This window comes from Protopterus annectens, chromosome 14.part0, assembly GCF_019279795.1.
Source record: "Protopterus annectens isolate FY-2018-M chromosome 14.part0, PAN1.0, whole genome shotgun sequence".
NCBI classification, from domain to species: Eukaryota; Metazoa; Chordata; order Ceratodontiformes; family Protopteridae; genus Protopterus; species Protopterus annectens.
The window spans coordinates 1,158,057,829-1,158,080,656 of NC_056748.1; the positions used below are offsets into that span (position 1 = coordinate 1,158,057,829).

Sequence of the window (22,828 nt, forward strand, 5' to 3'; positions counted from 1 at the left end):
CCAACCATTCCTGCCTAATTGGAAAATTAATGGACTGTAAGTAGTTCTTGCCCTTGAGGGGAACAATGTCAGCAGCAGCTCTTGCCCTCTTGGGCAATGAATGAGTAACTATGACAACAGATTGATGATCAGCAAGCAGGGAGGCAGAAAAAGCATGTAGAAAAGAGCCAAAAACTAAACTCTAAATCAGAATTGTAATGCAGCCAGTAAACTTTGCCATCCTGCATTGTAATATTATATAGTATTCTATTTTATCATATTACATGTGCTATGTGGGTTACCATGCTACTGTACTCCAGTACCACTACCAAACATCAAAACTTGGTGGGGAACCAGTCCAGGACTGGAGGGTTTGATTTAGAATAGTTGTTGTCAAACTGTGGCCCAAGAACCACATGTGGCTCTCTGACCTCCTTGGTGTAGAGCCCTTTTCCTTACCCTACTCTACCAGCTATAAAATGCTGTGGACCAAGAACCACATGTGGCTCTCTGACCTTCTTGGTGTATAGCCCTTTGGCTTACCCTAGTCTACCAGCTATAAAATGCTGTGGCCCAAGAACTACATGTGGCTCTCTGACCTCCTTGGTGTAGAGCCCTTTTCCTTACCCTAGTCTACCAGCTATAAAATGTTAAAGATGCATTAGCTGAGCAGACCCCACCTGTAATCCAAACGGTCTGAAATCCAGGACTAATATAGAACTCTGGTAGAGCTTCAGACAAAATGCTGATCTCATGTTGATATGCCTGTAGAGATGAAAACCTCCTAATAAAGCATGGACCTCCATTGCTGTCACAGTTAACTGATCATGTGGAAGAAAGAAAATGAATAAATTACTGTGAGCAAACATTCTTTCATTTGATCACAGTCACACTTCTGGATTATGCTTACTTAAATGGCTACTGGGAACAGCTGTCTTACTGTGACTGGATCAGAGTTAAGTTATCTTTGGTAGGGGGAGGGTTTTACTGGGTAAGTATTCATAGGTTCACAGGAGGTTACTAGGGTAGTGGCCCTACAGCCCTTACAAACCAAGCCATGTTAATCCTGAGTTGCCTCAATTGTCCTTTGTTAGATGGCCATAAGTCGCAGAGTGAATCTGTGATAAACACCGACTACCCCATTCATGAGGGACATGGGTGCCACCTCCGGGGTGAATTTGCGATCTCCGATACATTTGTCCTGGTTGCGCTTGAATAGGGTCAGTGAAGAGCTCTGCGTCACATGAACAGGAAGTTTATTCCAGAGTAGCGACAATCTTTGGAAGATCTATATGTCTGTCCAGCATGTTCTGTTAATGTCACAGGCTAGGTTAGGATCCCTAGAGCGAGTGACTCTTGTGCCATTTGACTTGCAGATGTACAGCACTTCAATCAGTGCAGGGTCAGAGACTGCCCTGTAGGCCAGGCACAAGTCACCTCTCAGCAGCCTGTACGATACAGAGTACAGTGACAGGGATATCAGTCTATCCAAGGGTCAGAGACTGCTCTGTAGGCCAGGCACAAGTCACCTCTCAGCAGCCTGTACGATACAGAGTACAGTGACAGGGATATCAGTCTATCCAAGGGTCAGAGACTGCCCTGTAGGCCAGGCACAAGTTGCCTCTCACCAGCCTGTACGATACAGAGTACAGTGACAGGGATATCAGTCTATCCAAGGGTCAGAGACTGCCCTGTAGGCCAGGCACAAGTCACCTCTCAGCAGCCTGTACGATACAGAGTACAGTGACAGGGATATCAGTCTATCCAAGGGTCAGAGACTGCCCTGTAGGCCAGGCACAAGTCACCTCTCAGCAGCCTGTATGATACAGAGTACAGTGACAGGGATATCAGTCTATCCAAGGGTCAGAGACTGCCCTGTAGGCCAGGCACAAGTCACCTCTCAGCAGCCTGTATGATACAGAGTACAGTGATAGGACATTCAGTCTGTCCACGTAAGCCATGGTTTGGAGGCCCTGTATTTTCTTGGTGAGCAACTTCTGTGGTCTCTCCAGCTGCTGCAGGTGAGAGTGTAACAAGCTAAATTCATTACTTTGGACAGAATTCCTTCCACGCCAATGCATTCAGGTGTCTAAAGTTTACTTTGTCAAAAAATGTGGCATAGAGATATAAAGCCCTGGATAGCAGCTTAGGTGTTGGAGAAGCCAGGTAAGGGAAAATGGGAATGAGCAGCTGATGTCAGCTTCCCCATCTTGGTGCAGGGAGTGTTTGCAGCCAGCTGATCCTCCACTAGCAAGTGGAGGCTTGTAGGCAGTGTAAGGCACAAAATTAAGCATGTTGGCGTATTACCAGTTAAGCTGCTGTTGGTTGCCCATTTAGTATTTATTTGACATTTGTTGACCGGTTTGCCAACTGAGCTTGCGCCCTTTTTCAGCAGAGGCTCATGGAGAAAAGCTCCACAGTACAGAAATTATACAAGAATAAAAAATCACAGTACAAATTATGTATGTGAAGAATTGTCAATGCTGACTAAAAAATACACAACTCAACAGTGCAAATTGCATAAGCTTGAAACTCAAAGGGCAAAAGTTGTGCATGTATGAAATTCACAGTACAGGGCAAAAATTAATGGTACTAATTATGCTAGTGAATTATACTAGAATAAAAATCAAAGTACAGGTTATGCAAGTGAGGAACTGACAGTGCTACCTAAAAAGTTCATAACTCAATAGTACAAATTATATAAGTATGAAATTCAAAGGGCAAAAATTGTGCATGTGTGAAACTCACAATACAGGGCAAAAATTGATGGTACTGATTATGCTAGTGAAGACTTAAAAGGAGTTAAGTATAAGTTAAGTAGACACAATAGAAAGTATATACAAAAGGTGAAAATTGATGATCAAATTGTAGTGCAAGAAGAGATGTTAGTGATTAAGGGATAATAAGTAAGAAGTGAGTACAGTGCAGGATTTGGTCAGAGCAAAGATTCAGAAGAAGTTGTTATTGGTGGTCTAGTATGAGAGATAAAGAGGATTAGTTTAACAAGTAGGAGTGCGAAGAGAGAGGGGAAAAATGAGTGTCAGATTAGCATGCATGTCGAACCATGAATGTGTACTAGGGGATGTGGTGGTAGTAGTATTCCCTGCAGTGACAAGAGTGCCCATGTTAACCATCCAGGGAACAGGTTTGAGCAAATACAGGCACACTTAGTCTGTGAATACCAGTGAAGGCACAAATCACCCTCATGGCTGCCTGGATGATGGCCCGTCTGGTCAGCTCTCGTCTGTGTGCTTGGGATGCATAAAATGGGGTGATCATTGAGTGACTGTTTGATGGTCAGCAGGCACAGTAATAAAAATAAGTGGGTGTTCGTGTATGTGAAACAAGCTAAATACATTAATGCGGGCAGAATTTCACTCTGCCACAGTCAAACATCTGAGGTGTATCTAGTTTAAAGATATTTACTAAGGGGATGTTAGTCTTTGAAAACAGCAAACTTACTGTAATTTGGTCACAGCTAAAGAATCGTGCATTTGAAGTAGTCGATTGTTTACATATGTAAAACAAACTGAATTTTTTATTATTGGCAAAAGTTATTGCATTGGAGGTATGATTAGTCACATTGCAGTACTGAGGGTTAGTCTGTGTTTGAAAGTAACTGATTCATTGTCTTTTGATCAAAAATGAGCCATTGTGGGTAGCCAGAGGGGGTTATTTGGTCATGTGTGAAACAAGCTGAATATATTGATATGGCAAAATTTCTTTCATTTTGTCCTACAATGAAGACTTTGTGCAGTTAATATAAAAAGCTTAACTAACAGCAACTGAATCTGAGCAGCTGGAGCGAGTGATGTACAGAGCTTCCTTAATGATATTAACAGTTAATACAGAGAGGTTAACTCAGTAATAACATTGCTGTATAAAATAGCTTGTCCAAGGCCCTTTTGCAATCATCAACCAGGCAAGAGACGCAACGGTAAATGTGACACAGTGCATACTACAGCACCTTCTTCAATATCAATATCCATAGAGTTACACAGTATAAGTAAACCGTATGAAGTATAAAGGTATCATACAGTACTAGAGCTGTGTATTTTGCATCTAGAATAGTGAGTACTAAGTTTTATATACAGTGTAGCATATTATAGTGAGTATGGTGGCCAGAATATATTAAACACAGTATAGCAGTGGGAAGGTATTTGTGCAGTATAGTAAAAGAACAGTGTTTATGTAGAAGAAACATCCTGAACCGCAGACTTTATCAGATAATTGTGAAAATGCTGAACTTTAACACTAATTATTACTGCAGTATTCTTTTTCTTTAGTAAGCCTTTAAAGATGGTTAGTTGAGGTGTCAACATAAATGTAGCTTTGGGGATCTTTCTAGAAGAAGGAGGGATAATGGCAATTATGGCATTCACTGAGAGACCCTTAGAACCTGACTTGTTTTATGATGCACAGATAAAGCCACGAGACTAAAAAATTATTTTAAAGCACCTTCCACAGAAACATTGAAAGATGACAGTGAAAATGTTCTACAAAAGCTATATGCACAAAGACATTAGCATTCTTTATAATTAATTTAATTTTAGAAAGATATGTAGATTGAAAACAGATAACCAAAAAAGAAGTAAGCACAAAACACCCACACAATGCACAGTTCCGGAACAATAAAGGCTGTCTCAGTGTTCAAGGACCGGACTGGTCCTAAAATAATCCCAAAAGTCCGATGAAAGGTAAAATTAAAAAAACGTTTTATTGCACTGATGAACGTACACTAAATAAAATAAGATGTATAAAAACAGAACGTAGATTGAAAACAGTCCAGAAGAGATTAATGGTAGCAAAACATCTTCACTTACCTTTAATGCCAAAGAAACTCTTGTCTGATCTGTACTACTACAATTCTTTTACGTCTAACATGGACTGGTTAGAGTTTTAATTGAAAGAAAACAGTAAAGCTTGAATAATTTATAGTAGAAATCAGAACTGAGCATAAAATCTTGAAACAGACTTGACAATAGTGAAAACTTTTTCTTTTACCCTGAAGTATTCAAGTGAAAAATCATCTTAAAAATTAAATGTGCTAGTAGAAATAAAAGAGAACTAAATTAGAACAGGATGTAATTTGGAAGACATACTTAAAGAATAAGTGATAAAGAAGAACAGAGTCATTTAAAACTCGCAGCCCAGGTATGGTGTGCCTGCCTTTAGTGATGCCTTTGTTTTGATTCTGTAAATCAGAAGAGAATCTGCCTAATGTGCCTTTTGAATATGGTGGTGGAGCTCTAAACACGATGTAATCTGCAATAGAAAGTTAAGAGCAATGAAAACTGTGTACACTTTTTGTATTCATTGCTAAGAGATGGACAGTTCAGTGCCTTTTATTTAATGAAACTCTTATAACAATACCAGATTCAAATTATCCATTAATGAGAATACTATTTCTTTATTAGCTGGGGGGGGGGGGGGGCTAAAATATAGACCAGTGTTAGTCTATATAAAACAAGACATGCATGCAGAACTTTAGTGGTTAATGAGAAAATATTAGTATATGTTTTAAGAATTCATCAGGATATGCGTGGAGACTTGAAATTAGACTCATTAACTATACACAAAACTATATCTTAAGATTATAAGAGAGGTAAAACTGAAGAATTAAATAAAATGCTTATATTAAATATGCTGTTTTTTTGTCTTTACATGCATGCATATCATTGACAAAAAGTAAAAACAATGAGCCCAAAAGTGAACCTTGTTGAACACCAACGCTTTTATGTGATGTTGTCAATCTCGCCTTTATTCTCACATGTGGGTCTCTGCCAATACTGTAGCTCGAGGTCTTTAGTAAAGCTCGTGGGCCTCATTCTTTACCCATAATGCATTCCGTCAGTTACCTCAGATCTCGTCTGCCACACAGCGAAGAGGTTTCGTCAGCTATAGCTCTGGGGAAAGTACAACTTTTCACTTATATATTTTTCTAACACCATTTAACTTTCTAGCTTAAATTCTTTAAAACATCTTGTTAACCTAACTTCTTTACCCAGCTTCTACCCCCTTTTACATGTCTGTTTAAGTTAGAGGGTGCGTAAGAACGTCTGTTTTAGTTAGAGGATGTTCCTTACCTAGCTGTTAAATAACTCTTAACCCTTTAATATATATACAAAATATATAAAAAAATGAAGTATATAACTTTCTTCTGGTAGCATATTTCCATTTCTTCTTTGCTAGCAGCATTCGTTTCCTCTGTGTGTACGTGATCAAGTCCGTTTAAGTTAGAGGACTTGCCCTTTCAGAGAGAGTGAGTGATTCTGCTACTTTTGACTATTTTTCTTTCTCACTTACCATTATGTCTCAAAAACAGGAAAGTAATCCTTTAGGCCTTAAGAACTGTGAAAAGTGCAGTAAGACTATGCCCCTTAACAATTCATACACTTTGTGTGTGTATTGTTTGGGGCCACTTCATTTGTAGGAGTCATGTTCCATTTGCCACAACTTTAATCAGAGGACGTTAATGGAATGCAAAAATAAACTGATTTTGAAAGGCCTTTTGAAAATGCCTTTCTCTGAGGCTATATCCTCTGATTCTTCTGAAAAGCCGACCAAAAGACCTTTATCGTAGCTGACTGAGATCCTCATCGAAGCTGAAGCAGAAGGCTCTGAACTGGATGGACCCGAAGGCTCAATCGAAGCAGACATCTCCTCCCAGCTCCAACACTCCTTCGGAGTGGGAAGCTACATCGGCTCCAATGACTTCCACTACTCATGGACACAGGCGCTAATCTCCTTCCATGAGAAGATTTCTTCCAGGCTCTTTTCTCCACTTTTAGCTATGTCAGTATTGCCTACCCTGTCCACTATGTCTACCAGGAGTTTATCTAATGAAGACATGGATAGGGTCATACAGAGACTTTTGAAGACGCCTGTTTTGGCCAGACTTCTCATGGATCCAAACCCAAAGGAGTTGGAGCAGTGTCAAACCCTCTCTTCTGTGACAGTTCCTCCTCCGATCCATCCTCCTGCTTTGGAGCAGGAAGATTCCAATATCCAGGTTGTGTTGGTATCAGGTTCAGGACCCTGAATCTCCTCGGTTCTGACATCTGCCCCAATTGTCTCCATGCCTTTGGAGCAGGAGATCTCTGGGAGCTGACACTCCCTGGTCAGGTCTGCGGAGACTTGTTGGATCTCTTTGTATCAGACCATGCCTGTGGGGGCCTTGGCATGGGTTAGTTCAGCTCCTACCTCTGTTTTGGAGCTGTTCTCTTCTGCTCTAGACATTCCTTTAGCTCCAACAACTTGTTTGTTGGATCTGGGGACTTCCTTGGAGTAGGGGAGTCTGCTTTCAAAGTAATGAGGAGGGCTTTGACTTCTTCACAGTCTAGGACACAACCTTTTTCAGTTCTTCCTCCTTTTTCAGGCAAGAGGTCTTTGTTTTCTCACCAGCCCTCTACACAGGTCCATAGATACTTTGGGCCTCAGGATGTACCTCTCTTCTGAAACCTTTCCAGAGTATCCCACTGAAGAGGTCCCTCGGAGGAGGACATGCAAGAGGAAGCATCTGGACTCACTGGAAGAGTCTATCACATCTGACACCGAACTCGATGAAGCAGAAGGGTCCCCACAATCACCTGCTGATGATTTCTTCTTCAGTCTGCCTGAAGGCCTTTGCATCTTGCCCATCAACTTCCTGGGTGACTCCTCCTTTTGACGAGCTTGTGAATTAATTTTGCGAAAGTCTTGGGAGACCCCAGCCACCATAGGTCCCACAACTAGGAAGCCAAGTATATACATCACTGTCCCTAAAGAAAAGGGTTTTCTTACAAAAGCTGTAGGAGTTGATGCCAAGGTCATGGCCCAGCCACTAGAAAGGAACTCTCTAAGGCGAGTACCTCTATCCATCCTCCTAATAAGGACTCTAGGACCATGGATAAATACAGGAAGCACGTCTTCGCATCAGCAACCTTTGCTTTGCGGTCACTGAATTATCTCACTCACTTTACCAGACTTTAGAGGGACCTGATTAAAGAATTATCAGACTCCCTCCAAGGAGCTGTAGCTGATGCTGCAACAGAGAAAGTCAATGCTCAGCTTGCTACTTTGAATTCAGTAGTCAACTCGTCCATGAGGCTTATTTCTTATGCGACTGATGGAACGAGTAGGGCAGCAGGCTCAGGTATCTGTCTTAGGAGGCAGGCCTGGATGTATCTTTGCTATTTCGTGAAGCCCTTCAAGTCTTCCTACATTAACGCCCTTTTGATGGCTCATCCCTTTTTGGGCCAAAAGTGAAGGAAACGCTCACCAGGTGTGAACAAAAGGGTAAGACCTTGTCTGCCATTGGAGTGCATTTTTCCACTCCTACTAGACCTTTTCCAAAGGGTCAGAAAGGTAGTGGGAAGATGTGGTTCAGAAAATCTTAGAGGTCTTACCAAGACACCCAAGGTGAAATTTTCCCCTAGAGGCAGAGGGGGGAACAATAATGGAAGATGCCATTCTTGCAGCAGAGAGGGCCTGCAAAACTAAGGCTCCAGAGAATCTTTCTTTAGGAGACCTTTCCAGCACTCCTGAAGGAGTGCCCAATTGCTTGTCTCTGGAGGCAGTTGGGGGGCAATTGTCCCTGCACCAAGAAACCTAGCAAAAGATGATAAATGACAGATGGGTACAGGACATAATATCCAGAGGATACATCATCCCCTTCTCCCTTCCTATCCCCAGAAACAAAGTGGTTCCAGATGTTCCACCCAGTCAAAAAGAACAAGCAACTATAGAAATTCAAAAGTTGTCAACAAAAGATCATCCAAGAAGTCCCTGCAGGCCAGAGAGGATCCAGAACTTATTCAAAATTCTTTTTAGTTCCAAAAAGCACAGGCAACTGGAGGCCCATCTTGGATCTCAGCAATCTGAACAAATCAATAAAGAAGACCAAGTTCCGGATCCAGCTTATCCTATCCACCTTAAATATAAACCCCTATGTCATAAGATGGGTCGCAAACTGGCTCAAAGACAGAACCCACAGAGTGAGAGTTGCTGGAGCCATGTCAGACTCGAAAACGGTCACAAGTGGCATCCCACAGGGTTCTGTCCTGGGACCACTCTTGTTTGGTATATACTTTTCTGAGGTACAGGCAAATGTGGGAGGACTATGGCTCACCAAGTTCGCAGACGACTGCAAACTGGACGCCATAATCAACTCTCCAGCTGACACAAACATCCTCCAAAAAGGTCTCACAGAGACAGATAACTGGTGCCAGCGCCATGGTTTAATGCTAAATGCCAAAAAATGTATAGTCATACCCTTTGGCAAAAACAATGTGCCCACAAATTACCACATAGGCGGAAACCCATTAAGTACAGAGAAAGTTATTAGGGACCTGGGGACCCAAGTTGATAGCAATCTCTCCTTTGAAAACCACATTGCCAAAGTGGTTAGAAAGACCTTCTACATAGCCCACCTCATCACAAAGGGTTTCACATCTAGATCAAGAGAGGTAATCGTGCCTTTTTATTCATCCCTCATCAGGCCCATCATAGAATACAATGCCCCTTTTGGGATGTACCTTACCCGACACCTGCAGCAATTAGAAAGACCCCAAAAGTATCTCACCAAGAGGATCAAGGGTCTCGAACAGATGCCATATGCTGCTCGGTTAAAAAAACTCCAGCTCTACTCAGTTGCATACCGCCTACTTCGAGGCGATCTATACCTGACATACAAAGCTATGTCAAATCCAGAATTAATGGACATGCTCCACCTCAGTAAATCTAAATCCCTTAGAGCCACACGCTCGAGGGACTTGAACCTCAGCACAGAAATAAATAGAACTTGCTGGAGGGACAGGTTCATAACCCAGAGGCTCCCTTCGCTCTGGAATAAAATTCCAGTTCATGTGAGGCAGAGCACCTCACTGAATCTCTTCAAGAAGAATCTCGATAAGTGGATGGGGGATCGTAGGTTTGTCCCAGGGATTACTCCCGTGTCACTATTAGACAGAGGCCCAGTAAACTAAACCTTAAAAAGGGCACAGTATACTGAAATCAAGGGGTGGCGTAAGCCCTACAGAATCGGGCTAGGCTTATAATTGCCCCAGGGCAGATAGCCTAGTATGAACCTATGAACCTATGGTAACACTGCAGTCGATACTTCCATTAAAGGAAAGAGACAGTTGGATGTGCTCAGTAGACCTTCAGGACACGTGCTACCATATTCTAATCAACAGGCAGTCCAGGATGTTCTTGAGCTTCCGGCTAGGAGCCAGCCACTTCCAGTTTCAAGCTCTGCCCTTTGGTCTCACTACAGCCCCCAGAGTGTTCATCAAATGTATGGCAGTGGTAGTGGCTCCCCTGAGATGCAAAGGAATCTGCTTGTTTCCATACTTGGATGACTGGCTCATAACTGTCCCGACCAGGCTTCACTTACTCCAATCAAGAGATTATGTCCTTCAGCTCTGCTCCTCCCTGAGCATTATCGTAAATTACGAGAAATCTGTGCTAGAAACATCTCAAACCTTACTGTTCATAGGAGCAGAGATAAACATTACCATTCAAATAGCAAGACTTTCACAACATAGGGTATACGACCTCCGTCATTTTGTCAGAGTAAAAAAAAAACTTTTAAATCCAAATGAAGTGGGGGGATTCTTTGTCCTCCACAACCCCCCCCCCCAACTAAATATACCAACTCCGAGATCGCTCTACATTGGACAAAAGGGCAAAATCCACATAATGGCCAAGGGAATTCTTTCCCTGCATGAAAACATCCATTCGCGGTTTTTGGCTTCCGATATTACCAGTTCGATGTTTAGGTATTCTACAACCTAGCATTCGATCTGGTAATATAGACCCCATTTCAATGTACATCAACAAATTTCTGCCATGTGACCCCTTTTTATGTGCTGCTAGGGGGCAAACAAGATCTGAGGTAACTGGGGGAATGCATTATGGGTAAAGAATGAGGCCCACAAGCTTTGCTGAAGACCTCGAGCTGGAGTATTGGCCGAGACGGATCCAACACATTGGATCCGACCCACACGTGAGAATAAAGGGTGAGATAGACAACACACATGGAACAGTATGGTAAGAACATAACTTTTTTTTGTAGTATACAGGTAAAGAATTTGTATTATACCATGACCCCCCTCCAAAACGTGCATGCTGATTGGCCAGTGTGCACATTGTAAATCGAGTTATGGTCGCCCGGACTTTTTTCCATTAGTATAACTCTACTTTTAAAACACTGTCTCGCTATGTTAAATGGGTTTAACATAGCGAGACAGCTTTAAAATAAGCAACGGAGATCTCCGTTGCTTATTTTAAAGCTGTCTCGCTATGCTAAACCCATTTAACATAGCGAGACAGGTTTTAAAAAAAAGCAACGGAGAAAGCAAGATCTCCGTTGCTTTTTTTACTGTTTCGCTATGTTAAATGGGTTTAACATAGTGAGACAGTTTTAAAATAAGCAACGGACATCTCCGTTGCTTATTTTAAAACTGTTTCGCTATGTTAAACCCATTTAACATAGCGAAAACAGTAAAAAAAAAGCAACGGAGATCTTGCTTTCGCCCACAGCTCTGATGTACTGCGCAGGCGCGCAGTACATCAGAACTGCCGCGGATGCCAGACATCTGCGGAAGGGCAGTAAACAGGCATTATGCTATGCCATTATTTAAGAAAAGTAATAGTTTCTTTTCTTAAATAATGTCACGGTATAATAGCAATATCCCACTTCTGGGTGTGAGTAATGCTGTATTTACCCACGGTTGGCTTTGTTTGGTCACGCCAACCGTGGGTTAATCCAGCATTACCCACACCCAGGCGTGGGTTATTGCTATAGGATATTGTAAGCTGGTCAGACTACAGACTGGGTTTTATACCATATTTGGGAGAAGTGAATGATTCACAGCATTGTAGTCTTTAAAGAGGCTGAGAAAATCCATGTGGTTTACAGGCCTTTTTTATATTTTTTTTCTTGTAGTTCACTGATTTCACCAGAACACTTTGTGTACTGTTATATGCGCTGAAGCCACTATGATTATTGCAGTTTGTGGGCAGATATAAAGTGTATCAGCTATAGATGAGCAACCTTTTCTGGCATATTTCCTAAAGGATTTGAAACAGTGGTAAGACTGTAGTTTGTTATTCTGTGTGGTTTACAATTTTTAAAGAATGGTTTCAGTTTGTTGTACTTCTAAAGATAAGGAGAAAGCTTTCCCAATGGCTCCAATTAATAAGATTGATCTTCTGGGCATGGTACAGGATGCTGTACCATGAAATGATAAGTCACTTAAGCACTTACAGTAGAATTTACTTTAGTGATAGTTATCGTTAGCCCATTGGTCATGCTGGTTTATTCAAAATTATTCAATTTTTCCAAGAAGACAAGGCTGTTGTGCATGAGCCTTGTTTGTAAAACTGCATTTTTACCTTTTTAAATGTAAATCCATTGTGTAATAACACTTAATTCTTCAGATCTGTTTCATAGAAAAGACTCAGCAGAGACATATGTTGTTTCAGTTTTCTATGTTATTTTGTATAGTGTGTGTGTGACTCATCACAGAGGATTAAGGCTCTGAACTGGTAATAACTGACTTTTGCAATCACCTCAGTTTGCCTACTGTGTGGCTGTGACCATTTCACATAACCAGGCAGTGCTCCCATGTCACCCCTAAAAAGTAACACATGAATCCAGTGGGATTACCTGGTCATCAAATGCATAAATAAAATATATAGAATAATAACAGCCAGTCTGAAAACTTAACATCTGTATGGCTACAGATCATCCACAGTAGCAATTCACTCTTGAAACAGAATTTGATAAAGCATTTTTTATATTCAGACTTGTGCATTGAAAGTTGATGTAAAATGAAAAGCATGTGGTTATGGAAAGTATTTTTAATTAATTTTGTTGTATTTTTTCCGTACACTTGCTTGAATGTAAAGTGGAGAAGTTCAAACACATTGATTTCTGTCCCCTTTATATGAAGCTACTTGATCATGGTTTACATATGAAATCCCTGCAAGTCTGGTTTCTTAATGTTCACTGGCAGAGATTCGAATATTTGGGGTTTTATGTTTTCTCCATGGTTGTCTGATTGGCTGCTAATGATTCTTGAGATACATACATAAGCTGTAAGGATTCACTCTTTGTGAACCACATTAATCAACTATGAGCATCAGGACCTCATGAGGTGTGACTTGCTCAGATTTACAGATTTTGTAGAAAAATAGAGACCGACAGACTCCAACCTTAGACTATAAGGTAAAGTTCATTAACTGGGTTAACTACCATGAATACCCCCTTACCCATTAAGAGTAATTCATCAATTTAGCTACCCCTTGTATATTACTTCTATGAAGCAAAATGCATTTTGTCTAAAATAACATTTCTGCAATCCTGCCAGATTGTGAGCCTTTAATGTTATGTGTCACCTTGTTTCAGGATCTGTACTACAGTGGTCAGTTGATCCAATTCATTTATTTACCACCCTGTATACAAAGCTAATTTCTGTAAAAACAAACAAACAAAAAAACAGGAATATCGCAGCTTAATTACGGTCATAACTTCTATGTCACAAAAAGTGAAGGTACTCAGTGGCAGCTCATAAATGTTTTATCCCATGCATGGGTCCCCTCAAATTATCTATGGTATGATCCTCAGTTATTCTTATTAGGGGTAATATGTAATTATCAACCATGGGATGAGTAATGCCAGTCTCTGATCAAATGGGACAGGTTAATTCGAGCATAAAAAGGGAAATTGCCTAGCCTTAAAATGGCCCCAAGGGCAGCTGGCCTACTAGTTACCCATGAACCAATAATATTACTAAGAAAAAATATAATGGATAAAACTGAAATATATACATGATTTACTTTTAATGGCAATAGGGAAAGATTACATTGGAAAGCAAGTCCTTTCATCATGGATAGTTATTACAGACAAAATGCCCCAGTGTTGATAATAACTAGTTGAAATAAAAATGAAAATAACTTTATCATGGATCGTTTTTATAGATAAAATGCCCCAATGTTAATAATAACTAGCTGAAATAAAAAATGAGAACTGTACTTTTTTTACATGGCAAGTTTCCAGCCCAGTCAGTAGATGGGGACAATGAGAGTTTTATGTATGAGATGAGTACCAGAGACATGTATGGCAAGGCATTATCAAAGTGTGCCCCCAGTGACTCAAATATTGTATCCCCTTCCCACTTTTAAATATACTTTCAAATGCTGAGTTGGCAGACTTCCGTCCATTCGCCCTAAGCTATGCACATTTTTTCTGAGACAGATGTTCATGCTGGCACTTTATTACCAGTCGGGCATAGCTGAAGAAAGAAATCTCCAAATGGGTTTCTCCCTATTCCTATAAGTAAAAGGTCAGAAAAGAGATCACCAGGTGTCCAAGCAGACAAATGAATTGTCTGCCAGAAAGCACGAATAGAGAAACTGTCCTTGGTGACATTTGAAAATCACTTTTTGTTCTGCTGAAACGCATCCCAGGACATTACAGTTTTTAATTCCTAATTCTACAATTTCATGTCAGTTATTTCATTTCTGTATCACAAAAAAGTGTTGTTTCATGCTGAAGAGGTTCATATATTCATAGGTATATACTAGGCTAATGACCACAAGGGCCCTTATAAGACTAGCCGTGCAACCCACAAATTTGATTAATATAGGTTCTGTCTTACTGATTGCCTCTGTCCATCATAGAGACAGGGGCGAGACCAGTGGTGAATTTCTGATGACCCATCCACTGGTCCAAGTTGAGCTTAAAAAGGGATAAGGAGGAACTCTGCTTCACAAAGATGGGGAGCCTGTTCCAGAAAATGGGAATTGTGTAAGAAACATCTCTCTGTCTTGTCTGTCCAATATGTTCTATTTATGACACAAGTAAAATTTAGGTCTTTTAATCTAGTAGTTCTGATGCTGTTTGTTTTGCGGGTATGCAATAGGTTCATCAGATCAGGGTCCAAGGATGTCCTGTATGCCGGGCAAAGATCACCTCTTAGAAGTCAGTGTGATACCAAGTAAAGAGACAGGGCTTTAAGGCAATCAATTTAGGACAGTGACATTTACTCCATGCCGGGCAAAGATCGCCTCTCAGAAGTCAGTGTGATACCGAGTAAAGAGATGGGGCTTTGAGGCAATCCGTGTAGGACACTTGACATTTATTCCTTGTATTCTTTTTGTAAGGAGCCTTTGTGGATATTCCGGTTGCTGCATGTGTCTGGTGATATGCATACCAAAGGGGACATTATAGTCTATGAGGGCCAAGTACAATGGTATGATGACATCTCTGAAGCTTGCTGAAGTCTTGGTATACCACATTTGTATGTTTTCTTTGTCCATCTTTGTTGAGTCAGTCACAGAATTGGATTGTGTTGGACTGACTACCTCTATGTATAAGGTTATGGTGTTAAGCTTTGTTAGTAGAATTAAAATTCACGACATGCACCAGTTTGTCCTGCAGATCTTTTCCATAATCTTTGCTAGTTTAGTTTTTAAAGTGATCCCTTGATTAAGGCAGGCTGTGTAAGTGCCCGTACTTGCAGAAGTCCATATTGTAAGAGGTGCAGCTACAGGGCAGGGGATATGTTGTGATACCTGGAGTACAAGTTAAACTTAATTCCTGCTGGTGTATTCAAAAATATGGTAGTATTGTAATGTGGAGTGAAGTCTGGCATAGTCCAGAGTCAGCTCTGACAACACTGATGTTACAGCATATATGAGCTTTACAAGTTGAAACCTATTTAAACATTTTTCTAGTTACACAACTGAGCGAAACTCAAAATGTTACACTGAACCATTTTGAGCTACATTTTTTCATTTTCTATACAGAAATTATTAAAGATTTATTATACAGATATTTATGTTTGAAAGTATTGTAATCTATAATGTAATAACATTAAGTAATTTTTATACTTCAGCTAATTTTTCTGAAATGTTTTAAGAAGCTCTGTTTTCTTAAAGATGTTCGGAGCATCCTGGCAAGCCACAAGTGAAAGCCTCTATGTATTGGAAGATGGGCTCATAAAATCTGTAGCGCTAGAAGAGCGTCACACAGTTGCTTTAAATCTGAAGTCGTCAGTTGGTGCCATTATCGTTTCAAGGTTTGTGCTGCATGCCATCTGTAGTGGTTACATTAATGTTAATAAGGGACATACTTCTATCAATGTCAGTGGCAGTTTCCTCAAAGAAGACCATTAAAGGTTTACTCCTGAAGATATTAGATTGCTGCATAACCAGAGCTCATTCAGAAAATTACTGACTGAACATCTTGTTAATGAGAACAAGTGCAAAGCTGCTCTAAAGTTATCACGTGACTAAAAACCACAGTTACTGTCACTAAGTTCCCTACTCTATGCGGAAACTAAGTTGAAGAATAATTGCTGTCATTGCTTCTAAAGGTTTTACAACTTGCACTGACAACTATAATAGCATATTTTCAGGCTTTTGTTTTTATACAACTTTAAATGTTGTCTGTAATGTTATTATGCTTCTTTCTTTTGTGTATCAGTCCATATGAATTGTATTTGTTTGTCTGGCCTCAGACATGGCTGAAAAGGTTCCATGGACAAGCCCACTTACCTAGTTAATAATTGCTAAATAAATGCATAAACAAAGGAGACACTATTATTACAAGGCTTTGTTGGCATAGCACCCAGTTCAAAAGATGAATCAAAACCCATGCATACAACTATGGAACTTCCTTTAAGTCCTCAAGCAATTTAGAATTATAGCCTGTTTATTGAAAGATTATTTGTGCTAGAAAACAGAAAAGTCCAGACTCTGGAAATAATAAATGTTTATTTTAACATCACACGTGTTTAAATAAGTAGTTAACATTTCCAGAGTCTGGATTTGTCTGTTTTTCTTGGCCTGCTTTCATTTCCATGGACCTGGTTAACCTGTGCATTTGATCCTGTTGTGAGTGGCTATTTTGAGTATTGTGCTAGCGAACTCTTACGTTCTGTAGTTGTCTATAACCAGTGCATTTGATCCTGTTGTGTGTGGCTATTTTGAGTATTGTGCTAGCGAACTCTTACGTTCTGTAGTTGTCTATAACCAGTGCATTTGATCCTGTTGTGTGTGGCTATTTTGAGTGTTGTGCTAGCGAACTCTTACGTTCTGTAGTTGTCTATAACCAGTGCATTTGATCCTGTTGTGCGTGGCTATTTTGAGTATTGTGCTAGCGAACTCTTATGTTCTGTAGTTGTCTATATTTCTGTTTGAGTACTTTTGGAGATAATGGTGATGATACAGCACTGCTGTGATGGTGGGGCCTCATGTGTTGGTAGTTAGCTAGATAAAAGAAGAAGCCTCATCATCAGAGCCGTGTCAGGACAGGAACACTAAGTATCCCAACAGTAGAATGTTATAATCAACCATGTTAAATATAACTTTAAGTAGAGGACCCAGATATGATATGACTTTTTTTGTGTGGTTTGGATTTTTTTTCCCTATATTTTGAGTTTCAGTATTTTGAGTTTTCAGTATTTTGAGCTTTAGAGATTTTGGTCTCAATATTTTGAGTTATAGGTTCATAGGTTCATAGGTTCATAGGTAAGTACTAGGCTATCTGCCCATGGGCATTTATAAGCCTAGCCACAGAGTGATGGCTTTCGTCTCCCCATTAGATTAGTAACCTGGGCCTCTGTCAACAGGGCTCCTGAAATGATCCCAGGGTAGAACTAGGCTAGTTTCCTTTTTTCGGGGAGACCTGAGGTAGTATTGATACAACTAGGGGATGTTTAGCCAGTGCAACAAGAAACCTTCCATACTCTTTGGAACTGCTGGAAGGCACTGGAGCGCTCCTACAGCAGCAAGGAGGAGGCCTAAAAAAAGCAGCAGCATGAAGAAGGACAGAAAAGCTGTGGAGATTTTGGCGTGGAAAATGAGAATTTGAAGAAAAATGTGTTTGATGTGGAGTATCAGAATACAGAGGAAGATTCATGTGTGTTTGATGATAGAAGTAAGCAGTGTTTAGCTGTCTCACTGGAGAATGAAGTAAGGGAGTCCATTGAAGTGGTGCAGGTAACAGAAGTGGCATCAGGAGAGCTTGTAGACAATGGTCTGTCGAAAATAAATGAGCAGGAAGATCCAGGTGGCAGTTCTGCTGTTTGACGGGGTGAGATTGCAGATAACATTTTCAGAAGTGCTGAGGATGTTAATGTGGAGGAGAAACCAGGTATTGTGGCAGCAGGGAATGCAGCAGTTAAAACTTAAGCAGCAATGACAGGAAACAAAAGAGGAAACCAGCAACAAAGTGATACTGAGTGTAATTTTGTTACAGCAGAGAATACAGTAGTTAAAACTTATTCAACAGTGACGGCAGACAAAAAGGAGAGCAGTAGCACAATGTAGCTAAATCTGTTTTTAAAAAGATGAGAAGGCCAACTGCGACAATCAAAACAAATATTAGCACTGTAATGGATATTATATATGGAACAGTTTGTAACTGTTCTGGGATTTAAAGTTTGAGAAATTTGATCTTATATATATATATATATATATATATATATATATATATATATATATGTAAAGATAGAAACTTTTTCTAACTTATCATTTGAAACTGAGGAAGGACTGATTTTGAAATTTCTGAAGCTGTGTAACAAAAAGGACATTTATCCATGCAAATGTTTTTTATTTATTTTTTGATAGTAACTTAAATGTTAAAAAATGTTACTTTGCAGTTTAGAATTGATGAACTGGAAGAAGATGATGTGAAAATTGCTTGCAGAGTTTGTGTGAAATTGTTGGTAACACTGTAATAGTTACAGATGAGAGACATTTATGGAATGGAGTGTAGCTGGTTAGAAGCTGTTTGGAAATGAGAAAATATCTGGTGAAACATTTGCCAAGTGTTATTTTTGTACCTGGTCATAGACTGACATTAAGATATGCTGGCCAGCCTAAATCATGTTTCTTTTGTGGGACTTTTCTCATTCGGTTAAATAATGGTTGTGACAAGATGCAGTATAACCCGTGTGGGGAGACAGGACATGTAGAAGAAGGTGTGCAGCTGAATGCCGTTTGCGTAATAATAGAGCACTTTCAGATGGACTGTCAAAGAGCAAACAGTAAATAATGAAAAAGAAGGGGTGGGGACATACATGAGGAAGGACAACAAGAGGCTGGGGAGCGGGAGTGAACTAGGCGAAGAATACATTGTAGAAGGAGGAGAAGAAAAAATTGAGGGGAGCATGAGGTTTGCATGCAGGAAGAAAGGTCAGGAAAGGGGATTGACACTTCTTCTTTTTTTGGCCTTTTCCCAGTTAGGGGTTGCCACAGTGGATCACCTGTCTGCTTATGATTGGCAGTGGAGTTTTACGGTGTCGAGTTCCCAGCCCGGTGCCCAACCTCCCACTGAAAGCACACACATGCACACACTCACACCTAGGGCCAATTTAGAGTATCCAATCCACCTACAGCATGTCTTTGGGATGTGGGAAGAAACCCATGTGACCACAGGGAGGACATGCAGAGAGAGACACCACGGCCGCCCCAGGAAAAGGGATTGACACTAAGAATGTTATAAGAATAAGAATGAGGTCAGGAAAAGGGATTGACACTAGAATGTTTTTAAAATTTTAGCCAGTAAAAAATTGATTTGGAGGATCAGGGATTATTTGTACATAAATGCAGTAAAATAAGCAAACAAAAAAAGAAAAATATTTCTCTAAACTTAAAAAGAAGGGAAAACAACAAATGCAGAGTCCTTTTAGCAAATGTAAACAGTATTATTAACATTGTAAGGATAGAGATACTGGACTGATGTGCTAAATGTGATATGGGTGTTATAATGTTAAAGGATGGAAGAGTCCTGCCAAGTGAAGAAAAACTTCAAACAGAAAAGTTATAGGGTGGAACGATAATGTGTTGTTCTGGAGTGGTTATATTATGTAAAAACAGTGAAAATACTATATGTAACATTTGGTAAGCATGGAAAAGGTTAAGTTTTGTGGATGTAAGCTGGAGAGAACATGTTTATAGAATTATAGCACTATATGCATATGCAGCTAGCAAGACAATAGAGAATCTGTTTAATGATAAAATATTAGACTATATGGTGGTAAACATGAAAATTATAATTGGACTTTAACTGTGATTTAAGTGGAAGATATAAGAAAGGGAAAGATGTAAAAAATACTGGAAGTGATGTGATAAAATGTGGTAAATTAGCAGTGTGGCACAAAAGTCAATGGACTTTTAGAAGGAGACACTTGGATCTGAAATTGATTGTTTTGTATTATTGGAAGCCTTGGAATACAGATGCTGATACAGCTGCGACAGGTTGTTTAGGCCATTTAGCAGTATGGATGGATATGATGGAAGGAAGAGTGTATATTAAAATTGGTAAGAATTAAAAAGAATAAATGAGAAATTATGAGGTGAAGTTGGAGAGTGGGAAGTAAGTTTACAGAAGAATCGCATAACCACAAAGGACTTCTAAAAAAAAAAAAAAAAAAAACTGGTCTGAGTGCTAAATTGAATTTAAAAAGAAGTATCGAAATATGTTTCAGTGGTAGGATGATGTAAGAAAGGAAGGGAAGCTGAAGCATGGAAAATTTATAGGAATGTATTAGAGAATATAGTGAATAATGCAAGAGAGTATTATGATATGAAAAAACAAGTATATAAAATCTAGAGAAAAATTAAGACGTTACTGTTTAGCTAGGTATATTATTTACAGTGAATAGAGAGGAGGTGTCTGCATGTTTGGGTAAAACAGTAATGGGGGTATTTGTGTAATGAGAGAAATTAATAATGTAAATAAGACCACAAGGGCAAACTGAGTATTGTAGTGCAGCATGTGTATCGTATAAGAATGGAAAATAAAAATGAATGGAAAGTAAAGACATTTCCAGAATGAGCTAAGGAAGGATTTGAAATAGAAATGACTATTATTGAATTGGATGAAGTACTAAAAGTAAATGTTGATTCCGTATCAGGCCCAGACGGTACAGGGTATGGAATGTACAAGAGATTAATAGGATGGCAAAGATGGCATTTTGTAAATGTACCGAGTGAATAATACAGAGGGGAATAGGAGGAAGGATGAGAGGTATTACAGAATAAAGTATATATGGTATAAAAGGGGACAAATGTCAAGATATTGGTTGTGAGAGAAATCGTGGGTGATGTTATAAGTAAAAGGGAGGATGTGAAATTTATGGTAGGTGATATCAGCAAGGCATTTGATAATGTAGGGCAGGATATTTTGTGGGATGGCGCGGAGAAGTATGAAACAGGTAATCGAATTAGGAGAATTTGTATGTCAGCATATCAGAATAATAGGGTGAGAGTAAGAATCTTAGTGAATGGTTGGCTGAGTAAGGAAATGTGCATGAAGTATAGTATAAGACAAGGCTGTCCCATCAGTGGAACATTGTTTGCAATGGTGAGTGAAGTACCTTATAAAACAACAGATACTAGATATGTGATGCAAAACAAGGTAGTGATACCAGTAGTTTTGACATATGCATATAGTGGGAATTGCAAAGAAAAAATATGGGTGAAGGAGAGGTTGGTTTGTCTGATGTTTAAAGGAAACGGAAATGACACTGAATAAAGATAAAACTAAGGGTTTGTGTGATGTGAAAATTGGGGGAGGGTATTTTTTTCAGTGAATAAATTGTCTTTGCTGGAAATAAAATTTAGGAAAAATGATTTAAGGGGAAGGGCCGATAAATGAAATATGTCTTCAATGGAAGACATTTAAATTAGAGTTCAGGAAAAAAAGTTTATCAGGTGAATTTGTTAAGGTGAATATAGTTTAGATATCAAATGTTTATATGACCCCAGTAAGGTATGAAAAGGAAATTGTTCAATTGGTCTATTCTTTCATATGGAGTTCAAGATTGAATCCAGTGAAAAGCGGTGTGCTCTGTAAGAGTGAAGATTAAGGGGAGTTGGAGTTACTAAATCGGATCGCTTATTCTGCTTGTTTAAACTTGCAGACTATTAACGTGAGTAAAGGAAGACAATGAGAGTTTAATAGTAAGCGTGTTTAAATATAAGTTTACAAAATTCTGGTTGATGAGAATAAGAAAAAGGGAAAAAGAATATGTGAATGAAAAAAATTAAAAATGATCCAAGAAAAAAATACTAACATGGAAACTAAAAACTGATGATAAAGAGAAATACAGAAGAACATGTCATAATAATGTGATAAAACAATATTATTATGTAACTTCATGAGAAATGTTACCATAAGAAATGAGCAAAGCTATTAAAGTAATGAAAAAGGGCTGTACCAAGATAGTAGAGCATCAAGATTTCCAATAGAGACTGGCAATAAATCAGTTATCAGTAAAGGGGAATGTGCCATATCAGGGCCAGCCTTAGGACATTTGGACCAGTTTGGCTCAGTAGTGCCCTGCTCCCTCAGGGAGCCACCAGACTAGGCTTTGACAAGGTCATTATGCTTTACATGCCTAAGAGACACTACAGTCTTACTGTTCCTCTCACTCCAAGAGTAGTAATTATTATTAGTAACTGCAGCTTCGTGCCCCTTGTAAGGCTCACAGCGTTAGCTGCTCACACTCCCATAGTAGTCAGTTGCTATCAGTTGTTGTTGAGAACATCCCAAAACTGATTAGATTAACCCTCTGATTTTCTGTAACACTCCAGTTACTACATCAGAAGATAGGACCAGGCTTATTTTGAAGACTGATAGACCAATACTGTTTACTTTTACTTCTTTTGCTGATATGTGGTTTATGAAGAGATGTTAATGAATAAAGTTACAAGAAATAACTGTGGCATGGCAACAATCATTAAGTATAAAACAAGTACTGCGATGTGAGCTACCGTCTGATTACTAAGACTTGTGACAGAATGTTTCCAGTTCAGCAGTTTAGTAGAGAAATGCTTTTTGCAGTCACAA

The 22,828-nt window shown here is 39.5% G+C and overlaps 1 protein-coding gene across 2 annotated transcripts in view; it reads left to right on the top strand.

Moving 5' to 3' along the window:
- Positions 1-22,828, top strand: part of LOC122789471 (microsomal triglyceride transfer protein large subunit-like) — a 1,260,333-nt gene that overhangs the window by 393,545 nt on the left and 843,960 nt on the right. For both annotated transcript variants that reach the window (XM_044056964.1, XM_044056965.1), the window contains exon 6: positions 15,907-16,046. In XM_044056964.1, coding sequence (XP_043912899.1) covers positions 15,907-16,046 — 140 coding nt within the window. The remainder of the gene's footprint in view (positions 1-15,906; positions 16,047-22,828) is intronic.